Source organism: Poecilia reticulata, chromosome 11, assembly GCF_904066995.2.
Source record: "Poecilia reticulata chromosome 11, P_reticulata-male-v2, whole genome shotgun sequence".
Lineage (NCBI taxonomy): Eukaryota > Metazoa > Chordata > Actinopteri > Cyprinodontiformes > Poeciliidae > Poecilia > Poecilia reticulata.
Genome location: NC_088840.1, coordinates 15,620,578 through 15,641,935, shown reverse-complemented (window position 1 = coordinate 15,641,935; position 21,358 = coordinate 15,620,578). Strand labels below are relative to the sequence as shown.

The following is a 21,358-nucleotide window of genomic DNA, read 5'->3' as shown; positions in this document are numbered from 1 at the left end:
GATACGGTTTTGTTCCACAAATCTTAAAAGAGTGCACCAAAAATATTACTTGAACTCAAAACATCAAAATGACTTCCAGCACGGAGGAAAACACTGACTCTTTAACCGAGTCTTTTGCCTTTGCAGAAATGCAAAATGTGGGGAATGGATCGTGACAGCTGTCAGTCCCATCGGCCACCAGAACATCTCCCCACTGAGCTCGGCGACACGCAGGCTTCCCCCTGTCAGACGGCATATACCACAGCGGCTCCATCCGCTCCGAGTAGCCTGACATTATCTACTCCGAGACCCTGTGGCCGCGTCGCAGCTCTCTTGCTGGTGGCACGGCGAACATGATCCGTGATGTCTCGCAGGCAGCAGGAACTGATGCTGTCACTCCACCAAGATATAACACAAGTCGCTGGCAAATGCATGGTGACAGGAACATGTGGGCTCACCAGTGGGCTCACTTGGATGTGAGTCATGATGTGAGGTCTTATGAGCTCACTTAGTAGTAACAGCAACTTACAGGTGCTGAACAACAGAAATGATTATAGGTACAATTGTAAGCTAACTTTGAGGGAGTCGACTTGGTTTTGAATAAGTTAAAGGCCTAAAAGTTTGCAAAGAAGACTCACATCATAGATGAAGTCCAAGTAAGGAAAAACACTGAACTCTGAGTGCAAATGGGAACTGGAACGCTTTAGCCTCATTTGTTGATGTAGTCTGCCACCTGCTGGTAGAAGTTAAACTGCAACAAGGATGAGTGTCGTAATCATTACTATCATCTTAATTAATACCTTTCTTAAGCTTATGTAATAAAAGAAAGTAAGGCACAAGATAATAAAAATTAAACTATAGGCAAATGTGTTTTTTATTTGTTCAATACTATCCTCAGTTATTATTAGTAAGTCAGTAATTATTGGTATGCGCTCTCTAACCGTCTGATTTTTAAATTAGATTTCTGCAGTATGTAATGTTACGACATGAACTACCACATGGATATGTGGCTAGACCAATCAATTCGACTTTTTATTTGTAGAAAATATATAAATTAGCTTCTTTTTTGTTTTTAAGTAGACACAAATTTGCTGTTGGGTTATGTTACTATCACATGTACTTTAATCTGGTCATGTAATAATTCGGCCCAAATAGTGATTAAATGCAAAACATATTGACACAACATATTTACACTGCATTACAAACAATACTATTGCATTTGCTTTTCTAATATTACCCAACTAAGGACACACTTATATTATAAAACATACCAAAAACACTGTGTATATAAATCAACATTAACTTTATTCAAATAATTTTACAAACACACTGAAGCTGTTGAAAATATTCCTTCTGATACCAACATAATTACCTACGAAACATGTTTACAGTCACAAAAATGAAACCACTCGGAGCTCAATTTAAAGCTTGATGTTTGCAAAAAGTTTGGGGTTTGTATGAAAAACAGTGGCTCACCGTTTCCTGTTGTTTCAGAGAGAGCGGCCCTCCACAATTTGTGTTTTCTCTCTACAAATATCGAGTATCTATGGGTCCTTGAATGTCACTTTTAGAAAAGAAAAAGCCCCTGAAGTAAAAGTCCATTTACAATATTTATCGACAAGGAGAATATATTTTCTGCTAACACTCATTGTAATAGTTGTGTGCTCTTTGGATCTCCCAACAATCATACGCTTATGGCTTTATGTCAAATGCATAGACATTTTATCTAAGGGAGAAGATAAATGAGATGTACTAAAAATGTAAACATACTAGAAGAAACCAGCAAACAGAGTACACATGGAACACAAAAGGAGAGTAAAGTGAATTATTAAAAATGAATACAAACCATACTTTTTTTTTTTTTTTTTCAGAGGCTTGACAAGCCGGGGTGAGGGGCTTGTAGGAGCCACATCAGTACAAACTGTTTTTCACTACCATTTTTACTTCTAGAAGAAACAAAATCACAGCATTCAGTCGCTACGTCACATACAAAGTATGAAAGACTACCAGATGTTCACAGAATAAATCTAACTGAAGCACAGAGGCAAATACTGCATTTGTAATTTAAATCTGAACGTATAACGGCGGGCACCTTTTTGGACGCTACAGACTAGCTGTATGATGGGCAACAATTTATGGGTACAATCTAAACCGACTGGGTCTAAAAAAAAAAAGCTTTCAGCTTGTTCCACTCCGTTATCCAGTGAGACTGTGAGCTAATATTAGAAAATAGTTCAACACATTGTTTATAATGGGTTTCTTCCTAATTAATGACTGAAAAGAGACCACTTACCTATCTGAAATGAAACTAAAAATATATTTTTTTTCACACAGAAACCATACAGTACCACAACTACACCTCATATAAAAGTGAATCATAAACTGGCACATTGAGCTGTACACCCCTCCTCTCATGTCAGAGTTTATTGGTTAGGTTCAAATCTGAAGTGATGTTAGTTTATCTGTAATTCTGAATGTGGTAACAATAACAAACGTAGCAAAGATAACAATCATATTAAAAACAAAAACATTTACAGGAGTTGAAACAACAAACTGAAACATGACGGTGATATACAGTGAATAACGTTGCATTTTTGCAGCAAGAGTGTTTTTCAATGCTTTCATGGTGTTACGCCTTTCCTGTTGTTTTGACGGATCCGTTTTTACAGTATCACTACAACTAAAGACATCTTCTATGTAGCTACGCGACTGAAGCAACACACTTTTATTTCCATCTGGACTGGAGCATTATCTCTACAAAGTTTCCAAACACCTCACCGTGCGTGCACGTCAGCTATCATCATCTAAAGGTTTACCGAGCAAAGAAAACATGCGGAAGACCTCAAATAAAATAATCATGTTGCAAAGTAAAGAGTTGACCTCATTGCTTCCGATAAATTGTGCATTTTTCACTGTTGCCTCTGCGTTTTTGGCTGCTTCCTTCAAAGAACAACGTGTGTTTTTATTCAGCAGGTAGGATGGTGGCAGCGGAGATCAGCAGCAGCAGCAGCAGCAGCGCCTCACGTTCCTTTATGCAGAGATCCTGAAGATGGAGTGGAGCGGCTGCTCTTCTGCAGGAGACGGACAGAAAGCTCAGAGGTTACACCACACACACATCTGTGTTGGAATAGCAGGTCATTGTGCCCTTTCACCACCTTGCATTTTGAACGTGACTTTTCTGAGTAAAAGCTCATGTATTTCTACGTTAAAGAAAGTGTTGCTTTAAATGAGGCAGCACAGGAAAATCTAAATGAAGGTGGGATGGATTGGCGTAGTCAAAGTTTGAACTTCAATCTAATTCAAAGCTTGAAACATAACCTTACGTACCCAGGCTATTTATGCCTGTGTAAGTCTCCAAAATATTGGAGAGTTTTCCTAAGAACCTGCCTAAGGAATTAATTAGGACATTTCTTAATTAACTGCCTAATTAAGAAAAGATTGTGCAAAAAATGGAGTTTTTTTTACCACGGTAAAAAAAACAACTAAAAAAACTATCATCTCTAACACTTGCATGGTCGTTTATTCTGTGTTGCCCTGGGATGGACTGGCAACCTGGCCCCTAGTGACCATATGAGGATAAGTGGGTACATATAAATCATAAACAGCTGATCAGAAACATTTAAGTGTGAAGGAGAAAAGCTTTCTTTACAATGCTGTACATCATATTGTTCTAACATTTAATAATGATTATTTTTTTAAAAATGCCCAGTCTCTCACATTTTTCAAGCCAAAACAAAAAAAAAAAGAGAGAAATTATTTATTTATTTATTCATTTGTAATTAAAGTGAAACTTGACCGATCTGTGTGGTCTTGTTAAGGCAGCGTGGTTAGGAGAAATGTCTGCCTTTAAGTGGAAGCAAAAGGCTGAAAAGTTTTGAGACGAACTGATTTAAGGAGGGAGAAGAGGAGAAAGGAAGCAGTTGTAGGTGTCATGACGGTAGGCCTGAGTGACAGGCCTAACTGACACAACATATGGAGACGCCGGGTGAGTTTTACCCCGAGGGGGGACCAACGATGTCTTTTTATTATTTGTTTGCCTCGTCCCTGTCAGCCTCCCTTACGCATGGTGAAGGAAAGCGGCAGCCAGGTTGCAAGAGCTGACAGCTACGCACACAGACAGAAGTGCGTCTGCAGACACGAGTGTGCACGGGGATGACAGGCTGTACTCGGACAGAGACGAAGTACAGACAGCGGAGCAGGCACCCAGTGCTGCTCTGCTGGAGAGACGTTTGAGGAAATTAGGGATTTCTGTGCTGTTCTCCAACCCAAATGATTAGGATGTCTTGGCAGGCAAAACGTGTGACGCAAAAATGGCAACATATCTGATTTGTTTTGATACTCGGGTGTAATCAGTAGTTTAAACTAGTGATACACAATGTGCAAAATGACTTTCATCTTAAATATTTGCTCAGGAAAAAGGATTGTGCTTTTCAAAATCAGCTACTTCCACAATCATCAACACCTTGCAAGTCTAGATATAACATTCATTAAAGTTAAAAATGGTTTATTATAATGAATTGCATAATTTAGTCAAGAAATAACTTCAGTTTGCACTATTGTTTTAAACAGTTCACACTGGATCAAAGCACAGATACGTTTGCTCAGACTTAAAAAAAAATATGAGGGGTGAAAACCACCAGCGCCACTCCAATCTTTCTGAAGTGCCTTATTATTCTAAACACAGTTATTAAACCCTCATCATCAAATCAACACCAGCCCACAGTCTGCATGATCTCAATGGCCACAGAGCTGTGCCGCTCTTATGCCGTGTGTTATGTTTTTATACAGTACAGTTCTTTTTAAAGAATTGGGAACATATATGTTGAAGATTTTTTTATTATTATTATTTTTAAGAAAAGGTTCTACCTGAATGGTGTGTTATTGTTCTGCATGTTATTGCATGTCAAGTAAAATTGATGTAAAAGCATGTCACCATTTGTCTATTCTATTCTATTCTATTCTATTCTAAAAAAAAACAGTTTTATTTTAAAACATTTAGTTTTAAGGAATTCTTGTTTAGGAAAAGTTTCCATAAAACAAATACCTGTTTGGAAGATTCAGTGGAAGAATGAACTTCATTCCCAAAACTTCCATTCAACTGCAGTGTTGCTGTAAAAGAATTTTAAAACGGCAATTAACCATAAACACTGTATCTCAAATCCTGCATTCTTCAGAAACTTAGCAAAGGCATCATGCTGACAAACTTTAAGACATTAATAGTAATCTGCATACAATAAAAAAACCCAAACAAAACAAGTTGTAATATTTTAATATTTTAGCCCAGTGTCTTGCAAAAGTATTCCTACCCCAAATGTTATGCTCACAAGCTTTAGTCCATTTTGTTTTATGGGATTTCGTGTGATAGAACACAACAAAATGCAATATTGCGAAGTGGAAGAGAGTTTTGTTTTTCAAAATTCTTTGCAATTCAGTATAGCGCCATTTCACTACAAATGTTGCGTCATGGCACATCACATATAGAATTTTTTTTTTTTACAGAAATATAAAATCAATCCAATCATACCAATGTATTTAAAGACATTCTAATTTGATTGTGGTTACTAAAGAATATAGACTTTAGTGTAATATTGAAATTGGTAAAAAGTTTTCTATATGAAGAAACCTAGCAGGCTCTACTGAGCCTCTGAATTTTAGCCGTCATTCAAGTACCAACAATGGACAGTCATTTATATTAAGTTGTTAACTTTGAAGCAATCCCACGTTGAGGATAAATATATGGACAGTGGTGAGGAGAAACCCCCTTTAACAGGAAAAATCCTCCAGGAGAACCTGAGTGTGATGAGTGGTCACCTGATGTGACCTACTAGAGGTAAGTTAAGAGTTGAAACTCAAATATGGTCAAGTCAAAATCAGACTTAATTCCAGTTGGCAATCAGCAGTAGGCGTTTAAAATAAATGTTCACAGATCCAGCAATACTGAGTGTGAGCTGTGTTGCCAAGAACTGACAAAAAAAAAGTATTTTAGATGTGCAAAGATGGACATACATCAATAGACATACAGCTGTGACTGTATACAGCTGTGCTGCAAAGTACTTGGCTGAATACAAATACATAACTTTACAGATTTTTTTTTTTTTTGGTAAACCATAATTTCCTTCCACTTCATATTTATGCATTAATTTGTGTTGGCTTATCAAACCTCACTAAAATAAACTGAAGTTTGTTACTCATGTCCTCATTTGTCATAGTATTAATAGTTGTAAACACAGTATATGTTGAATAAATCCCAGATTTTTTCTTTTACCTCTCTCAGGCATTATAGTTAGTTTGGCTGGTAAAACTTTATTTACCTTGTGGATCCAGTCTTGGATCGACATATCCCCAGTGCTGATAAAGAGCTGCCAGCTCATGGGGACTGTAGCTCTTCAAAAGACTTAAAAGGTCCATCTCCTTAGGGGTGTCTCCTGCTGAGTCACTCTTTCCCTGAGCAAAAAGGTGTTGTTCTAAATATGCTTTCCCACCATGTAGCCCCCACATGTTCATGGCTGCCCAAAGATCAGGGCCTTTAAGACCAGAGGAAAAGTCCCATGATTGCCTTCGGGAGTAGGTTCTGTCTGCTGCTGTGTTAGAAGAAGTCCCACTTTGATTTCTTGCTAACATGAACCCCAAACCCTCCTGGGGGAAGACACCCTCCACAGCAGCTCTGTTGCCTCTGTGTTTGGGGCTGCTTGAAGTCTGGAAGTTTGAGAGACTCTTGGTGTGCACAGAACTGTTTATTGAAGTAACCTGGGCAATGGAGGCTTTACTTACACTATCTACGACTCGTTTATGTTCACCAGACTTCCTTTGAGGTTGGAACACAACCTTCCCACGAGAATGTGTTGCATCTGAGGAATACGAATCCTTCGGGTGATGCTTGGGCCTTGTGATGCTTGACTGGATTTTTGAGGTTGAGACCTTGCTGCTGGTTTGGGCTGTGACACCCGGAGGTTGTGTACGCTGTGTTCGTGGAGTGGGTAAAGCTGGGCAGTCCTTGCCTTCAAGGAACGGTGGAGGTCCTGTGCGCCTCCAATGAGAAGATCCCGCTTTCAAACTCTTTAAAATGCTAATGCAGGGTGCCCACTTTGGTGCTACAGAGCTGCTGCCATCCACCCTGTGGGTGACACGCTGATGAATCCACAGGACTTCTGGGTAATTGCTAGTGTGCGAGCAGTATAGACACTGATGTTGCACCAGGCCCTCAGTTTTTACCAGATCATTTGAATTTTCAACAGCAACAGAGGATGAAGAAAGATTAAGAAGACTGAAATTTTCACCACCAATGTGTACCTCCTCTTTCATCTCAATCACACTCGAGTTTTCCATCTTAATGCTTCCCTCTGCAAACTCTTGACCAGGAGGATATGTGTACTGATTCCAATATGGCTGACTGAGCAACACACTCCTGCTCCTGAGGTAGTCCATATATCTCGAAGAACCACTTTTACTGATGTTGCCAGCAGTGGTGCTCTGTTTGCTGCAGGGGCCGAGGCGATGGCTGTATAGGTGGGACCTGAGCAGCGAGGACTCAACAGTTTGGAAATCACAGTACTCACAGGAGTATGACTTTTTATCTATAAGAACAAGAAGAAAAAGAAGTTCAAAACAGTTTTGAAACCAAGTCAGTTCCAGGAAACCAATGACTTTAAATTGCCTCCTATTTATGATAAATGGAGGGATTAAACATCTAGAACCACATATTAGCTTCGAACTTACAACAAACATTACATTAGCTTGTTTCTCTCTGAAAAAAGGCTCAAATCCATCTGTGCAATGCTGCAACAGCTGGTGTAATTCAATTATAAATCCACTAGAGGGCTCTAGCTACCCCTTTAGTGACAAAAAAACTACACCATGGTTGACCGAGTTTTGAAACTTCCACCTTGATGGGTGTCTCAATCTAAACTAACCTTACAGAGAGCAGCGTAACGAAATACATTTCTTTTAAGCAGCTGTCCTCATTGCAATTTTAGCCTTGCAAACCCATTTCAGGTCTACAGAATGACAGTGTGAGTGTTTTTCTAGGCTCACCTCCGTGCTCTTGGCTCCTGATGTTCTTACTCTGCTTAGATGAGAGTTCTCTGACCTTCTTTGTCTGCAGTGCCTCATAAAACGCTTGACCAAGACCATTCAAAATGATACGGTCTTTTTGGAAAATTTTTTTGTCTCCACTTCTGCCGTGATTCGGTGAGTTCAGTGCGTGATCGTCAGCTGTATCACCCTTCTTCTTCTTGACACTAGAGTTGGAGCTGTCAGTTTGTTTCCTCTTCTTTTCCTGCTTCAGGGGTACGTATTCTCCTTTCTCTGTGTCATATGCCACTTCTGCATCAGCCAGCCTCTCCTCCCAGCCCAGACATTTTTCAGAGGACTCCACTAGTCGTCCCCTTGTAGCTAGCTGCCAGGCTTGGTAACTACAAACTGGGTCTAGCTCTTGAATTCTCCTACCCTGAAATTTTACCTCAGGTGGTTCTTTAGAGTTAACACTTTTGAGGCTCAGGAGTTCCAAAAAGTGCTTCTTATCAACTTGCAACTCAGAGGGCATCAGGTCTTCACTTTTTGGATTTGGGTTCAGTTTATGCAGCTTTTCGTGAGCCCGCAATGTGGTGCGGTCTTTGAAGAAGTTACCGCAGCCAGCGCAGAGCTCGTAGAGGCACTCTTCGTTTGTCAGTGACGCTGGGTCCTGAGGAGTCCCATTGATCGTGGCAGGCAGCTCATTGCTTTTACTGCCTTGAAGCTGTGCTTTGACCCGATGAATGCGCATGTGGCTTTGGAGGAACCATGCTTGGCGGAAGCGTCGTCCACAAATGCGGCATCCGTGATCGTGGGAACTGTGGTGCAGCTTAATGTGGGATTTAAGGAGCAATACCTGAGGGAAAACTTGGCCGCAAATGATGCAGGAGAACGGCCCGTCTCCAAACTCAACCCCATTTTTACTTTTGACTTTTTTCTTTGTTACTTTCTTCTTCACCTTCCCATTGATGTGATGAGCTTTGTCAGATGTGCTGATGACTTCAGGGACGTCAAGAACATCAGGCTCATCCTTCTGGTCCTGATCATCTTCCTCCTCATTGTCTCCAGGGTTTTTGCTGAGGAGGCCCAGTTTATGGCTTCGGATGTGAGCCTTCAGGCTGCCTTTCTGAGCTGTCCGGTGTTCACAGTAGGGACACTTATACGGCTTCTCCCGTGTGTGTCTTCTCATGTGCTGAGAGAGAGAGCTGAGCAGAGGAAAACTACGACCACACACTCCACATGTGTGGCACGCTGCTGCATCTTCTTCCACTTCTTTTGTACTTGAAGCTTGTTTTTGTGATACATCCTCTTTCTCCTCCGTCTCCATTACTTTTCGTGAAGATCTCGCAGGTTAACAGCTGTGTAGTTAATCTGATGAATCTTCAAGGTTTTAACCCAGAAAAGTCATTAAGTTCTCAAAGCTGGCGACTGGAATCTGCAAAAAGTCACTGCTTTAAGGTCCATCCCGACCTCTGAAGAAAGTATGTTTCCAGTAGTTTACCTGAAAATAGAAGAATATTAATGTTAACAGCCTGACAGATCTTAAAGTCTGAAGGTGAATACAAATGTCACTTTTCAGATTTGTATAAAAGTAGAAGTAACTTGATAAAATGTGCAAAAGTTTAAGTAACACCGTGTTTCCAATGATTATTTCTATCACTAGCATTATCATCATCATAAAGTAAATAAATAAATCACAGCTGTATGCAGTTTTCAATAATATGATTAGCGTAAAATTAACATGTGTGGTTTAGAAGTCCCATACACAAACATTTCAACTGTTACCTATAAAACAGTATATAATAATATTGGTATTACTAGATAATAGTTACAGAACAATGTGATTGATTCATATATGAATTGTTGGTTGTGTCCTTTTCCTAATGCAAAAGTTTTAGGGCAGACCAAATCCCAATTGTCTTTGCAAAAGCTCTCTGATAAATATGGCCGTCACAAAGAACTGTTTGGATGTAATAATTGTTAGGACATATAATTTCACATGTCATGCATTCATGCTTTTGATATTTACAGTATATTTAGCTATTTGAATGGCCCTAGGTTAATGGCAACAACACAAGTGTTTCTTTAGTGGCTGACATGCTAAAGCTTATGGAGAGTTGTGGGGATATTGTGTAATAGTAAAGAAAGAAATGTCTCCAGAAAATGAGGCTTAGTCACAATCAGTTTCGTTATTGCAATTTTCAGCAATAGTATTGCATTTACATCTTTTCCAGAAAGTGTACAGCTCTATGTTAAGCAAACACACCCCAACAATGACAAAAGCAATTTCATGCGTCTGCATCCAACTGATACTGGGACAGTGTTTTTGTCCCACAGCAGATGAACGATGCCTGTCTGTACATATTAGAGCGCGGGTCAGTGTCTCAACATGCATGTCTATCAGTCCTTTGGTTTCCTATGCCTAAATTGAGTGTGTGAGGTGAAGCATGAAGAGATGTATTCATTCCTGGCCCGGCCAGGATGAACCCTTAGGGGCCATCCACTCTAATTCCCAATCAATAAACCGCCATCAACAAACTTTATTTCAGAAACTTGCAGAGTAAAACAGGCAGAGACAGAGTGCTATTCTGGAGCAACTGCTGTGAAATAGTGACATACTCATGAAGTCCAACGTTAACTTTATTAATTTAGTTGTATTATTTACTAAACGTCTTCATTTCAAAGAATTACAGCATAGAATTACAAAATCCTCTAATCACAGCAGTGTTATCGTTGTTATCGTACTCCACAAGGAAAGTTCTAACCCCAACAGGCAGGATTAGACATATATTTTATGCAAATGTGAGCATTTGTTGGACTGTTTTAGTCAAAGAAGATACTTTGTGGTGTACAGCCAGCCAGGCAGTCAAAAGAGAAACCTGCTATTGTGTTGGCAGCACCAGAACTGTCACATCGCCTCACGTCTGGCCCTCAACCCTCATTGGGGGTCCAGGGAGTTATTGTTAAACGAAAGAGGCCTGGGCCTCTACGTCACTCTCTTCCAATACATGTCTGAGCAAATAGGCGGGACAAAAAAAACAACAACTATTATTTCAGTTCACAAATTTGAGAAAAAAAACAAGATTTGTATTTGTAACTTTGAAGTCATTTGGCTGTCTTATCTGCATCCACAGGCGCATCTGCCTACATGCATGTTGTCTTCTATGCTGATCCGCTCACACTGGCATGGGTGCATGGAGGGGTTCAGAGGGTCTTTTTGGATATGGCAGGTGTTTTGTAGGCAGACGCTACCAGATTAGTGCACAGGCAATGCGGCACACTGTCTATAAGAGCGCTGGGGGGGCATGTGCAAGAGAAACTGGAGGGCGGCAATTAAGGGTTTAATGCTAAGGCGAATGAAATGAGTTAACACAATGGGGATAAAGTCAGAGGGCTGATGGCAACAGATGGGTATAAACAGGCCATCAGTATAGAGTTAGGCGCCTTGACAGTATAACATAAGGACCTTATGTCTTTGTCACAGCAGCTCACATTTACATGTACAAAAAAAAAACCCTATTCATCTATCCACTTCCTCTTCTTCCACCCCATAAACATTCAGTGTTCTCTGAAGGATAAAATAAGTAATGCACACAGCAAAACGTGTTGCTTCAGGGCTTGGCTCATTTCTTTTAAAATCCCTCGCTCCCCCTTTTTTTTCCTCTCTCTTTTCTTTGGCAGATGAATAGGCATGTCCAGTCAGCTGTCCTCGCATTGATTCATCCTGACGTCCCAACCAGCTCAGCACAAACTCCCTATGGTCAGGGCATGGATGCTGAGAGCCTGTGTGCTGCGATGTGTGTGAAAATATCCGCTATCGGTGGGTCGTATGTTTGTGCGCCGCCTGTGTGCCCGGTTGCTGCTGTGGACAGGAAATAGCATCTCCCTTATTCTGCATGACACTCCCAAGAATGAATAAATCATAATTTATTTTGATTTTAAAATAAAATGTCTCTGTTTTATTTAACCCAGGTTGGCAAACAAGTGAAAAAAAAAAAAAGATGCGCAAATGTTTGCTAAAATGCCCCCAGAACGAGCCTGTCTCAGTGCCTGTGTGTTTGTGCTGAAGTCGTCCAAATATTCACATCCACAAGCCGGTGCCAACATACCCCTGACTGGAGATAGCATGTGACTGTCCTTATGCTAGTGTTCAAAGCCATAGTCGCTCACTAAGCCTCACCTCACATCTATGCTTTGTGTCCAGTAATCCTGCCCGTTTCCACTAACGCAGCTGAAGCAGCAAACAAAACCAGCACTTAAACCGAGGGTGAGTACTTTGCTAAAAGCAGTCTCAGAGTGAAGGTTAGATTTATTTATCCAACTTTAAGGTCCAATTTTTCAAATTTGGCAAACCCTCTAAACTGCACTCAGTCCACCCTCAGAAGGAAAAGAGCCTGCTTACAGATGTCTTCTGTCTTTGCTTTTGTCACAATTACATTTTTATATCAGAAAATAGCAATCGGTTTTTATATGAGTCAGAAAACTCTGATTTCAAGTGATGACACTTATTTATTAAGGGAATTTTTTTTAAAGCTGAGTTCAATTTTGCTAGCCAGTCTCATGCTTGATACTTGACTAGATTTGTAGAAAAAAGAATGACATAAAGAAACATCTCTGACAACATAAAGAAAGCTAAAATATCCTAAATAACAACACATCAGGTCTTCATCTAAAGAAATTGAGGAGCAAGAAATATGAATCTTCCTTGGCAAATAGTGGCAAATAGAACAACATCTAAATTCATACCTCACTTGCTTCAGCTATGGTTAATAGTCACAACTGTTTTATGAGAGAAGACCAAACTGATCTCCATTATTGGGTTTTGTGCTCACAGGCATTACTAATCAAAAAGAATACAACAGTCTGTGTGACTTTTGGCAAAAAATGCCCTAATGATCCCCAAGATGTCCCAATACATTTAGCATTAATCAGTATTTCAGGTCTTCAGGTCACAAACAGATGGGTGGTCAGTCTCCTACGATCTGTCATCAGTTCGTAAGCACTTAGGTCATGCAGTTGATGTCGCCAAGAATGACATAACCATTTACTACGGTTAGGAGGGAAGTATTTATTACATTGTGTTGGTTTGGATAGCTTCATTCACTTAAAAATTTAATTATCGTTTAAGACATCCTTTTTGGATTTACTCAATAAATCTTTTGTCTGAAAATAACATTCAATTGAAAAGCTGAATCAAAAAGTGGGAGGAAAAAAAGCATAAACAACAGACTCCTGATGCTGTTTATTAAACATGCTTCTCTAACGGACCTCAGAGGACTTTATGCCACAGCTGGATTCATACTAAGAATAAATTACACACTATTTACTAATTAAGTACATTTTGAAGATAATTAATTGCCCTGAGTTTTATTAAAGGATATCAGAAAAATGATGTTGAGTCAAATACTAACCACTCTTCAGGTTTTTATTTGTAAAAGTTTTTGTGAAAAATCTCTCTTCTACTTGAAGTGATGGTCCAGTTTAACAATGGCTTTTCCTAAGATTTCAACAGGACTTATGTTTCCTAAAGCGTACTAAGTCATAGTAACAAGACACTTCCTCTATTCAGCCAATGTCTCATCTTACAAAAGCCAGGTGAGCATTGTGACATATTTGATAAGCACAACCCAAATTTTCTGATCACATTTTATTACTGAAGATTTACAATGTTTCTAGAGTGACTTCCTGTAATTGAAAGGTAAACAGTGAAGTAGTAGTCTACTGTTGGTGAACAGCCTAATGTACCTAAAAGATTAGACAGCCATGAGCTCAGCAGTCACAGGCACGGACAAACTTGTGCACGCTGGTGCCCATCCCCCTCCTCATGCAGCTCTCCGCTCGGTTACACAACATATATAGGGATTACTCTTCACTGCATGGCATGAACTACTCCATGAGTGGCCTTTTATCATGGATGCCCCCTTAGTGCATTAAGAGGTATCCATAACAGGACAAAGAAATGACAGAAAATACTCACTGCAAAGGTTAGACCGGATAGCCAAGTATCTGATGCAAGGTAGATTGGAGATTAACTCTGAAAGCAGAGAAGAAAAGATGGAAGGATGACATATTTAAGGGTATTTTCAAATATTAGAGTTCATCTGTGGTGGGTCTAGGGGTCCACTGTGAACCCACTCTGTTTTCTGTGTGTATTGGCTAGTGTGGGAGACACTGCAGTATAATCTGCTAGCATTAAGTTGCTCTCTAAAAAAAGCACTCTCAACAGGGATTAGATTATCATGCCAAGGTCAACTCAGACTCACACTGTCTCCCTTTATGTGTCTCTGTCACTCTGGTTTGTGTCTTTTTACAGCATCCCACCCCCAATCCACCACATCCACACATCATCTGTGCTCCTATACTCAGGAGGAAATCCTGAGTTTGTTCATTTAAGATCATGATGTTAATGTTAGAGAAACAGAGACAACCTGCCAGAGATTAAAATTACAGCAGAATTTATCCTTGAACTTATCTAAGGCAATAAAAATTGATTGTCTTTTTTACAACTTCCCCATTTTTAGACAATATAAAGATTAATTATATTATAGCCCACTAAACATTTAAGTATATTAATAAATCATTTTGTACAATAACATTTGTCATTAAAGTACCTCTTTTTTAACCCTCAAATAGCGACGCAAATTTGCTTACCATTAGTGATTTAAAAAATGCATATTTTTATGTATATAGATAATTCAGCTGTTAACATAATTCCTTTCCTTTCTTTGTCCAAATAAAACTCAGTTGCATGCCTTTCTGGAAGTGCAGCTAACAAATCAGACCATATACTCTACAAACATCACTTTAGCCAGGTATGAATGATATTTACAATATACAAACAACTTATTGATTTTCTGTTGGGTTATTTTTATTTTTCTTTTGTTATGGCAGTTCCAGTTTCATCTTAGCTTTAAGAAGTTATTTATGATTGTCTCTTATTCTTGTTATGATTGTCTCTTATTCTTGTATGTCTGATGTTGACTAGGAGATGCTGGCTTTTGCTTTGCAATTTTCTAAATCCCATTAAAGTATTTATCTTTTTTGTGACCCTGATTTCAGCTCTATAATGAGATTAACTGTTCTTCTGCATACAAAAGAAAATGCAGATTACTCAAAACTGCGGCCTCTGCAACCCTGAAACCCAAACAGAGTCCTACAACAGTAATAAATGGAGGAAAACCTCAAAATATAAAAATGCATAATAATTTAAGCACAACTTTTTAGTTTTTACACTAAGTCTGTTTTCAAACCCTGTTGCAAATTCAAGTTTCACTCTTGGCTCTTTGGTTTTAGCATTTATTTTATTACTCATTTCTTTTCAGCCCAATATGGTTTTCCTGAACTTTACTAAAACAAATTTCAAATTAAAACTATATTTTGCATTGCTGCTTCACACAGTTCCTCCATAAATGAAAAACAAGTCAGTGTCTCACACTTGTCTTAAAATGACTTTAGTGCCATTGTACTTGTGATATACAACAAATTGCACTCACAAATCTCTCAAGTTACAAAGTGAATGCTGATCTGTAAGAACGTGTGAGTAATTTCCCATTTTCGCTCATGATTAAAGTAAGGTTTTAAGAAAGGTAAGGTGATAGCTACTCTGCGATTTTACCCAAGAGCAAAAGAATGACAGCTGGCAGGAGGGTCCGGATTAGGTTTCCCATCGGGGTATTGCATCTTTTACACCAGCGTTTCTCTGGAATAGAATGGGCCGATAGTAACCTGATTCCCTCAGACTCATCCAATCTCATCTCCCTCTGTCTCAATGGGACCAAAGAGGAGGGATCTGTGAACGCCTTACTCATCCCTTCCATCTTCCATCTGGACACTATGCCAATGTTTGAACTCCAGCTCCTTCGCTGGAGACTTGCAGAGCAAGTTTTCCCCTCCCTTTTTTTTCTTTTACACAAATTGGGAATAGTCTCTCCCAGATACTTGATTCCACCAGTTTTTATGTATTTGAAGTTGGGTGCGTTTTGCCCTAAAAATCAAAATTTTGTAATTGTTTTTCAGTCATTGTCTTTTTTAGTCACTTGCTATGTTTCCATCCAATTGTCATGCAACTTTTAAGAAAGATTTTGCAATGTTGCAAAAAGAAAAAAAGATGGAAAATGCAAATTAGATGTTTCTATCTACTGGTTTTGGAGCGAATTAACCAGGCTAAGCATTGCGTATGCTGATGGTGCACATGGCTGTAATAAACAAGATGTAGAGGTTGTAAACTAGCATAGAAATGTTCACAGTATCATGTCCACCAATAGATGAGAAAGTTTGCTATGTTATAACCTTTTTAGCAAATGTGTTCCCATTTTCCTTTTTATGCATTAACTCTTTTTCATGGATGGATGGATGGATGGATGGATGGATGGATGGATGGATGGATGGATGGATGGATGGATGGATGGATGGATGGATGGATGGATGGATGGATGGATGGATGGATGGATGGATGGATGGATGGATGGATGGATGGATGGATGGATGGATGGATGGATGGATGGATGGATGGATGGATGGAGAGAAATACATTTCATCTTCATATACAAAGCTCTATTTTCTTTTTCCATACTTATCTTGATCTGGGATACATTGAAATGAAATTCTTGGATAGAAACCTTCCTTTAGAGTTTTATGTCAACTTTTTAAAATGCATTTTTGGTATTTTTCTTTGGATGCATCTTGCATGAGATATGCTGAGTAAAGTGATTCTTTTGGTTTGTGTATGATGTTTATTGTCTTTTTACTGTCTTAAAGCAGATGTAGTAAAACAATGAAGTAATAAATTCAGTTACTTTATTTTTATAGCACTGCTATAAAACAGAAGTCAAACCAGGCCACTCTACAGGGAGACTTACCAAGTCAAATTCAATTTTCCATTATTTTCCATAAACCTGCTATCAAGAAATTATGGCATCATTCTTATCTGTACAATATTATAATGAATACCACTAATAACTGTTCTGTGGTGTGCGTGTGTGTTGTTGTTTTTTTTTTTCTTTAATCAAGCACTCCCACTTCTGCTTGAGACCTGCACAATGTTGGTGTCTGTATAATTGGGAAAAACAACTTTCTGATGGGGAAATAAGTCATTCGAAAGCTCCCTCATGTCAGAAAACAACTTGGTCATAATTTTAATAATAGTTTAAAACACATTATACCAATTACCTCAGGGTGTTGCACACAAACATCAGAAATATAAACATTTTAAAAAAATCACAAAACACACCAAAACTAGGAACTGGGAATTTCCTAACACAATTTCTGTCTTGTAAGCATGGGAGTGGTGTAATAGCACTCCTTCAGTAAGCTAACCAGTAGTGTGCAGCAGCAGGTGTAGGAGGGGAAGAACTGCTTTATGCTTTGCTCCACACAGTTTGGAGAGAACTCCAGTCACTCCAGCTCCTTCTCTAGAATCTCATTAAAAGGACTTTAAACTATCAGAATAGCTTGGAACTTTTTAACTATATTTAGAACCTTGCTATACTTTAACTTTTCCATGCCTACCTGATAAAGGTGGTGGATCCACATTTAAACCAGGGTAGTATGATTTTTGGAATAATTCAGAATTTGCAAAGCAACATGGAGCCATGTTTAGAATTTAAAAAATTGTATTTATGTCTTTTTGAGGTCAAACTCCTTGGAATAACAAACTACAGTCTGGCTAGTTTGCCTAATTTTGATTTACTCTAAATTGGCCCTAATTGCACCCTGATCTACAATGCAACTAACCCAAAGGAATATTTTGGTCTGTTTCACCAACTTTTAAATCTACTTTTATTGAAGCTGTCTCCATTAGGATTTTAGCGTTAAGTTAGAATATTAAAGACTGACACACAGCTAACTCTTTACTTTTAGCCTTTCTGCCCAGTATCTGTAGCAGCAGTCTTGTCTCAAGCACCATACTGCCAGTTGCTGTTGCCTTCATCTGCTCCTGAAACCAGAATGTTTCAGTCCTTTGTCACCAAACAGATCTTGTTCCAAAGTCGAGATGGCCTCACCCCTCACATCCTCCTGTCGCCTCTGTCTGCACCCTTCCCCCTTTGTCCAGCCCCTTCGTCTCCTGACCTAATCTAGATGATTAAATCATTTTTCTTTAGCACAAATTTTGTCCCCCTCCCCACACCACAACTCTTGTCTGGTAGTCGGGCAGCACACCCTCCCCTATTGATCGTCATGCTGAGGAGATTACCCTAATAGCTGGGATTACCTCCCCACATGTTGGTCAGCCACATACTGCAGGGGAGGAGGGGAGAGCTGGGGATGGTGCATGTTGTGCATGATGTGCAAATTTACGCAGGTGAGGGGAGGAGGAGTAAGAAATGAAAAATCTGGGCCTATTTGTTTATTTCCAGTGAGCAGTGGATTGTAAAAGGCAACAACTAATATAACATCTGGATGCTTTGGGAGTATAAATAAGAGTTTTTGCAAGCAATATGTCACTTTTTATACTCCTATAAAAACTTCTTCCTTAATTATGTGGGGAAAAAAAGCCTTAAAGTACCAAGAAAAACAACAACAGCAAGAAAGAAAACAACTGAAATCTGTTTTTTTATGCATTCATTATTAAAGCACCTTAAAACTATATCAATACATGGATAGCTTATGATTTTTGAATCTAAGTTAAATATCAGTAAATATCTTACCTTCTGTATATAACTCTCTTTGTATCTTCATTTAATATAAATCCATATTAGGAGGTCCAAGAGGCTGAAATTAAGTTAGTCCACATGAAAGTGAAAATCTACCATCATAAACAAATTCCAGTATAAATAAAGAGTAATTTCAGATTATGCAAACTGTTGTTGATGATCACACTGCACAGTTTGCATATGCAAGTTAATTACAGAGAAACTTTTAACTACTGACAAAGGAAATGAAGATATGAGGTAGTGTGCCACAAGTAATATTACTGTGTTGAACAGGTAAAGAGAACTCATTATGTGACATGAAAATAAAGCAAAAAAATATTGATGGTTCATAAAACAGCTGCGGCAAAAACCTTTGTGAAGTTCAAAGTTTGAAGTTCAAGACGGGTAGAAGATCATGATGATCTTGGCCCCTCTGTGACCTGTCATTAGCTCCAGCCTCTGAGAACAATTGCTCTGGCTTTATGCTAAATAAAGACACCGAGAGAGTTATTTACTGGTCAAGAATACAAAGCAGTAATCTTCTGTAGATCGTTAACAAACTTGTAAGAGCATCATGACAAAGCATTACTTAAGGCATTTTTACTTTTGTGATGAAAAATGCTAATTCGGTTGCAATTGTAGTAAGAATGTTACTATAAATTAATAAGGCTGGGAGCAGTCTTGAAACTACCGTCTGGGAACTACCAGTGTTTCTGGATTTTGATTGGAGAAAAGTTCCACATTTAGATGAGACCACAAGTACACTTTGAATCCACTGTAGTTGTCATGCCATGGCACTGTAATTTTAGCATGTCGTCAAAACACGCATGCACTTTTGACCCTTGGCTTCCACCTCATTTAGAAAACGGTAACCTGCCTACGATGAGCCAAGTCCTCGTGAGGTTCCATATCACAAGTTGTGTTAAACTGAATAGGTGAAGTGGCACAAACACCACAGTCCTGTCCGCCATTGTTTTTGTTGTAATCTGGCCGTACATGTGTAGAACAAACCCTTCTGTCCTTCCTGCGCATGTTTACTTTCACACCTATAGAGCACTTCACACCTCCACAGGGGGTGTTCCCGAAAACTTCAACTCTGACACTTGGTTTCAAAAAGTAACGTTGTCATTGTGAAATCGTTGGAGATGTGTAAATCACCGACTGGATAGCAACTAATTGCTATGATTCCACTGAAAACGCCTCTGTTGAAACGAGAACGGAGTCGCCGGCTGCAGTTTTTGTTTCATTTGATAGATGTTACTCTGAAAACAAAAACACTTGCATATTAAAGCTTTAAGTATGGTGAATGATAACAAAATAGGAATTCAGAATTCATTTTTAAATTATTTACTTTTTGTCATAGCTGGGGCACAAAATCTAACTTTTTAAAACCAAACTTAAGTTCCAAAAGTCAACCAATATGACGCTTCAGTGCACACGCCTTTCTGAATCTTAAGATATATAGAAAACTTGTCAGTTTTGTGATAAATATACTATTTTTGGATCACAACCTTTTGAACAAAAACCCTAGAATTTCAGAAATTTGAAAATACTGTAACTTTATTTCTAAAACTACATGTTCTGGGTTGTTTGATATTTATTGCTGAATCATAAAGACTTTATAAACATACCTCACTTTAAGACATGTTTACACATTGCACATTAAGTTACAGTTGTAAGTCTTCTTGCGTTTGGATCACAATTCAGGAAGCTAATGAATTTTAAAAGCATCGTCTCCATCCACGTTTCCCCAACAGCTTCATTTTGACATCAGTGTGTGCATGCCTGCTGGTGGAGTTCAAGTTTAGTTTCTAAAAAGTTCAAGAGGTGAGAGCTTCTCAAAACATCCAGAACCGACAGAGACTAGAGAGAGAGAGAGAGAGAGAGAGACAGAGAGAGAGAGAGAGAGAGAGAGAGAGAGAGAGAGAGAGAGAGAGAGGCTGGAGGCCGTTCAGACAGTGCAGAGAAAAGGAATTCCGTTAATCCGCCTCTGATCCCGTACAATGGCAGCCTTGTTGTCTGTCCCGTTTGCGCTCACCTAACACTAGTTCAGCGGCGTTGAACATGCTCGCTTATTGCTGGTACAACAAAGGCGCTCACAAACGTGTGATTAATCACCAATTATTCCTGCAACGGCTGTCTGAGTGGGCTAAGATGGGACTTCGCCGAGTGCCGCACTGGTAACTGACATCCATAATAGTTAGATGGGATGTTGTAGTTAACTTTCGCCGACACTAACTCTTAATAACAAAGTGTCCCCAGCCAGCACCTCATCCTGCGCCTCATGGAAACACTGTGTTTTGTCAGTTAACTGTCGCCTAGCTTCAGCTCTTACCTCCAGCAGGGGAGTTAACGTCAGGCGGCAGGTTGCTCCTGAAGGAATCCCATCCCAGATAAAACAATGGCGAGCTCCCTTCAGCGGATAAACACTTGTCGACAAATCAGAGAGCTGTCTTTCAGCACTGTGCTAATCTCTCCTCGTCTCCTTCTCTTCTCGCAGCGCTAAAATAAACTTGAGTTGTTATTTAAATCACAGCGGTGCACCTGAACCGCAGTTCCGTCCTCAGGAGGCTCCGCAGCGGCAGACCGTTGTTGTTGGGAGAAGGGTGAAGGAGGGGTGGGGGTGGGGGGGGGGAGACGTGAGTGACGCGAGAGATAACGTTATTAACGTTAATAACGAGCAACAGTGATATGTGCGTGAGCGCGCGGGTCTGCCCCATTTGTTGAGGGGTGAAGGG

General features: G+C 39.4%; 2 protein-coding genes across 5 annotated transcripts in view; one reads left to right on the top strand and one right to left on the bottom strand.

Annotated features, from left to right (window-relative positions):
• Positions 1–1,265: 1,265 nt before the first annotated feature.
• LOC103472459 (zinc finger protein 516-like) lies at positions 1,266–21,236 on the bottom strand. Of its 2 annotated transcripts, XM_008422110.3 has the most exons (6): positions 20,956–21,236; positions 13,967–14,023; positions 8,011–9,490; positions 6,291–7,553; positions 5,024–5,088; positions 1,266–3,050 (listed from the first exon to the last, which is right to left on the bottom strand). In XM_008422110.3, the coding sequence occupies exons 3-6, from the start codon at positions 9,314–9,316 to the stop codon at positions 3,000–3,002; spliced, it is 2,685 nt and encodes an 894-aa protein (XP_008420332.2). In that variant the 5' UTR covers positions 9,317–9,490; positions 13,967–14,023; positions 20,956–21,236; the 3' UTR covers positions 1,266–2,999. The 2 variants fall into 2 exon arrangements, with proteins under 2 accessions (XP_008420332.2, XP_008420333.2); XM_008422111.3 differs by lacking the exon at positions 13,967–14,023.
• The window catches only part of LOC103472461 (relaxin-3 receptor 1-like), a 28,291-nt gene continuing 9,882 nt past the window's right edge, over positions 2,950–21,358 (top strand). The window contains exons 1-3 of one of the 3 annotated variants that reach the window (XM_008422112.3): positions 2,950–3,078; positions 11,671–11,809; positions 12,194–12,256. The gene's annotated coding sequence lies outside the window, so the exon portion shown is untranslated. Of the gene's footprint in view, positions 3,079–11,670; positions 12,257–21,358 lie in introns of all 3 variants that reach the window. The other 2 variants (XM_081612775.1, XM_081612776.1) reach the window with 2 other exon arrangements.

Excerpts from the sequence above, each read along its gene's own strand:
- LOC103472459 (XM_008422110.3), bottom strand. The coding sequence starts at position 9,316 with ATGGAGACGGAGGAGAAAGAGGATGTATCACAAAAACAAGCTTCAAGT. Across the intron at positions 5,089-6,290 it reads TCCAAGACTGGATCCACAAG|CAACACTGCAGTTGAATGGA; the intron begins GTAAATAAAGTT and ends ATTCTTTTACAG. Across the intron at positions 3,051-5,023 it reads CCACTGAATCTTCCAAACAG|AAGAGCAGCCGCTCCACTCC; the intron begins GTATTTGTTTTA and ends CGTCTCCTGCAG.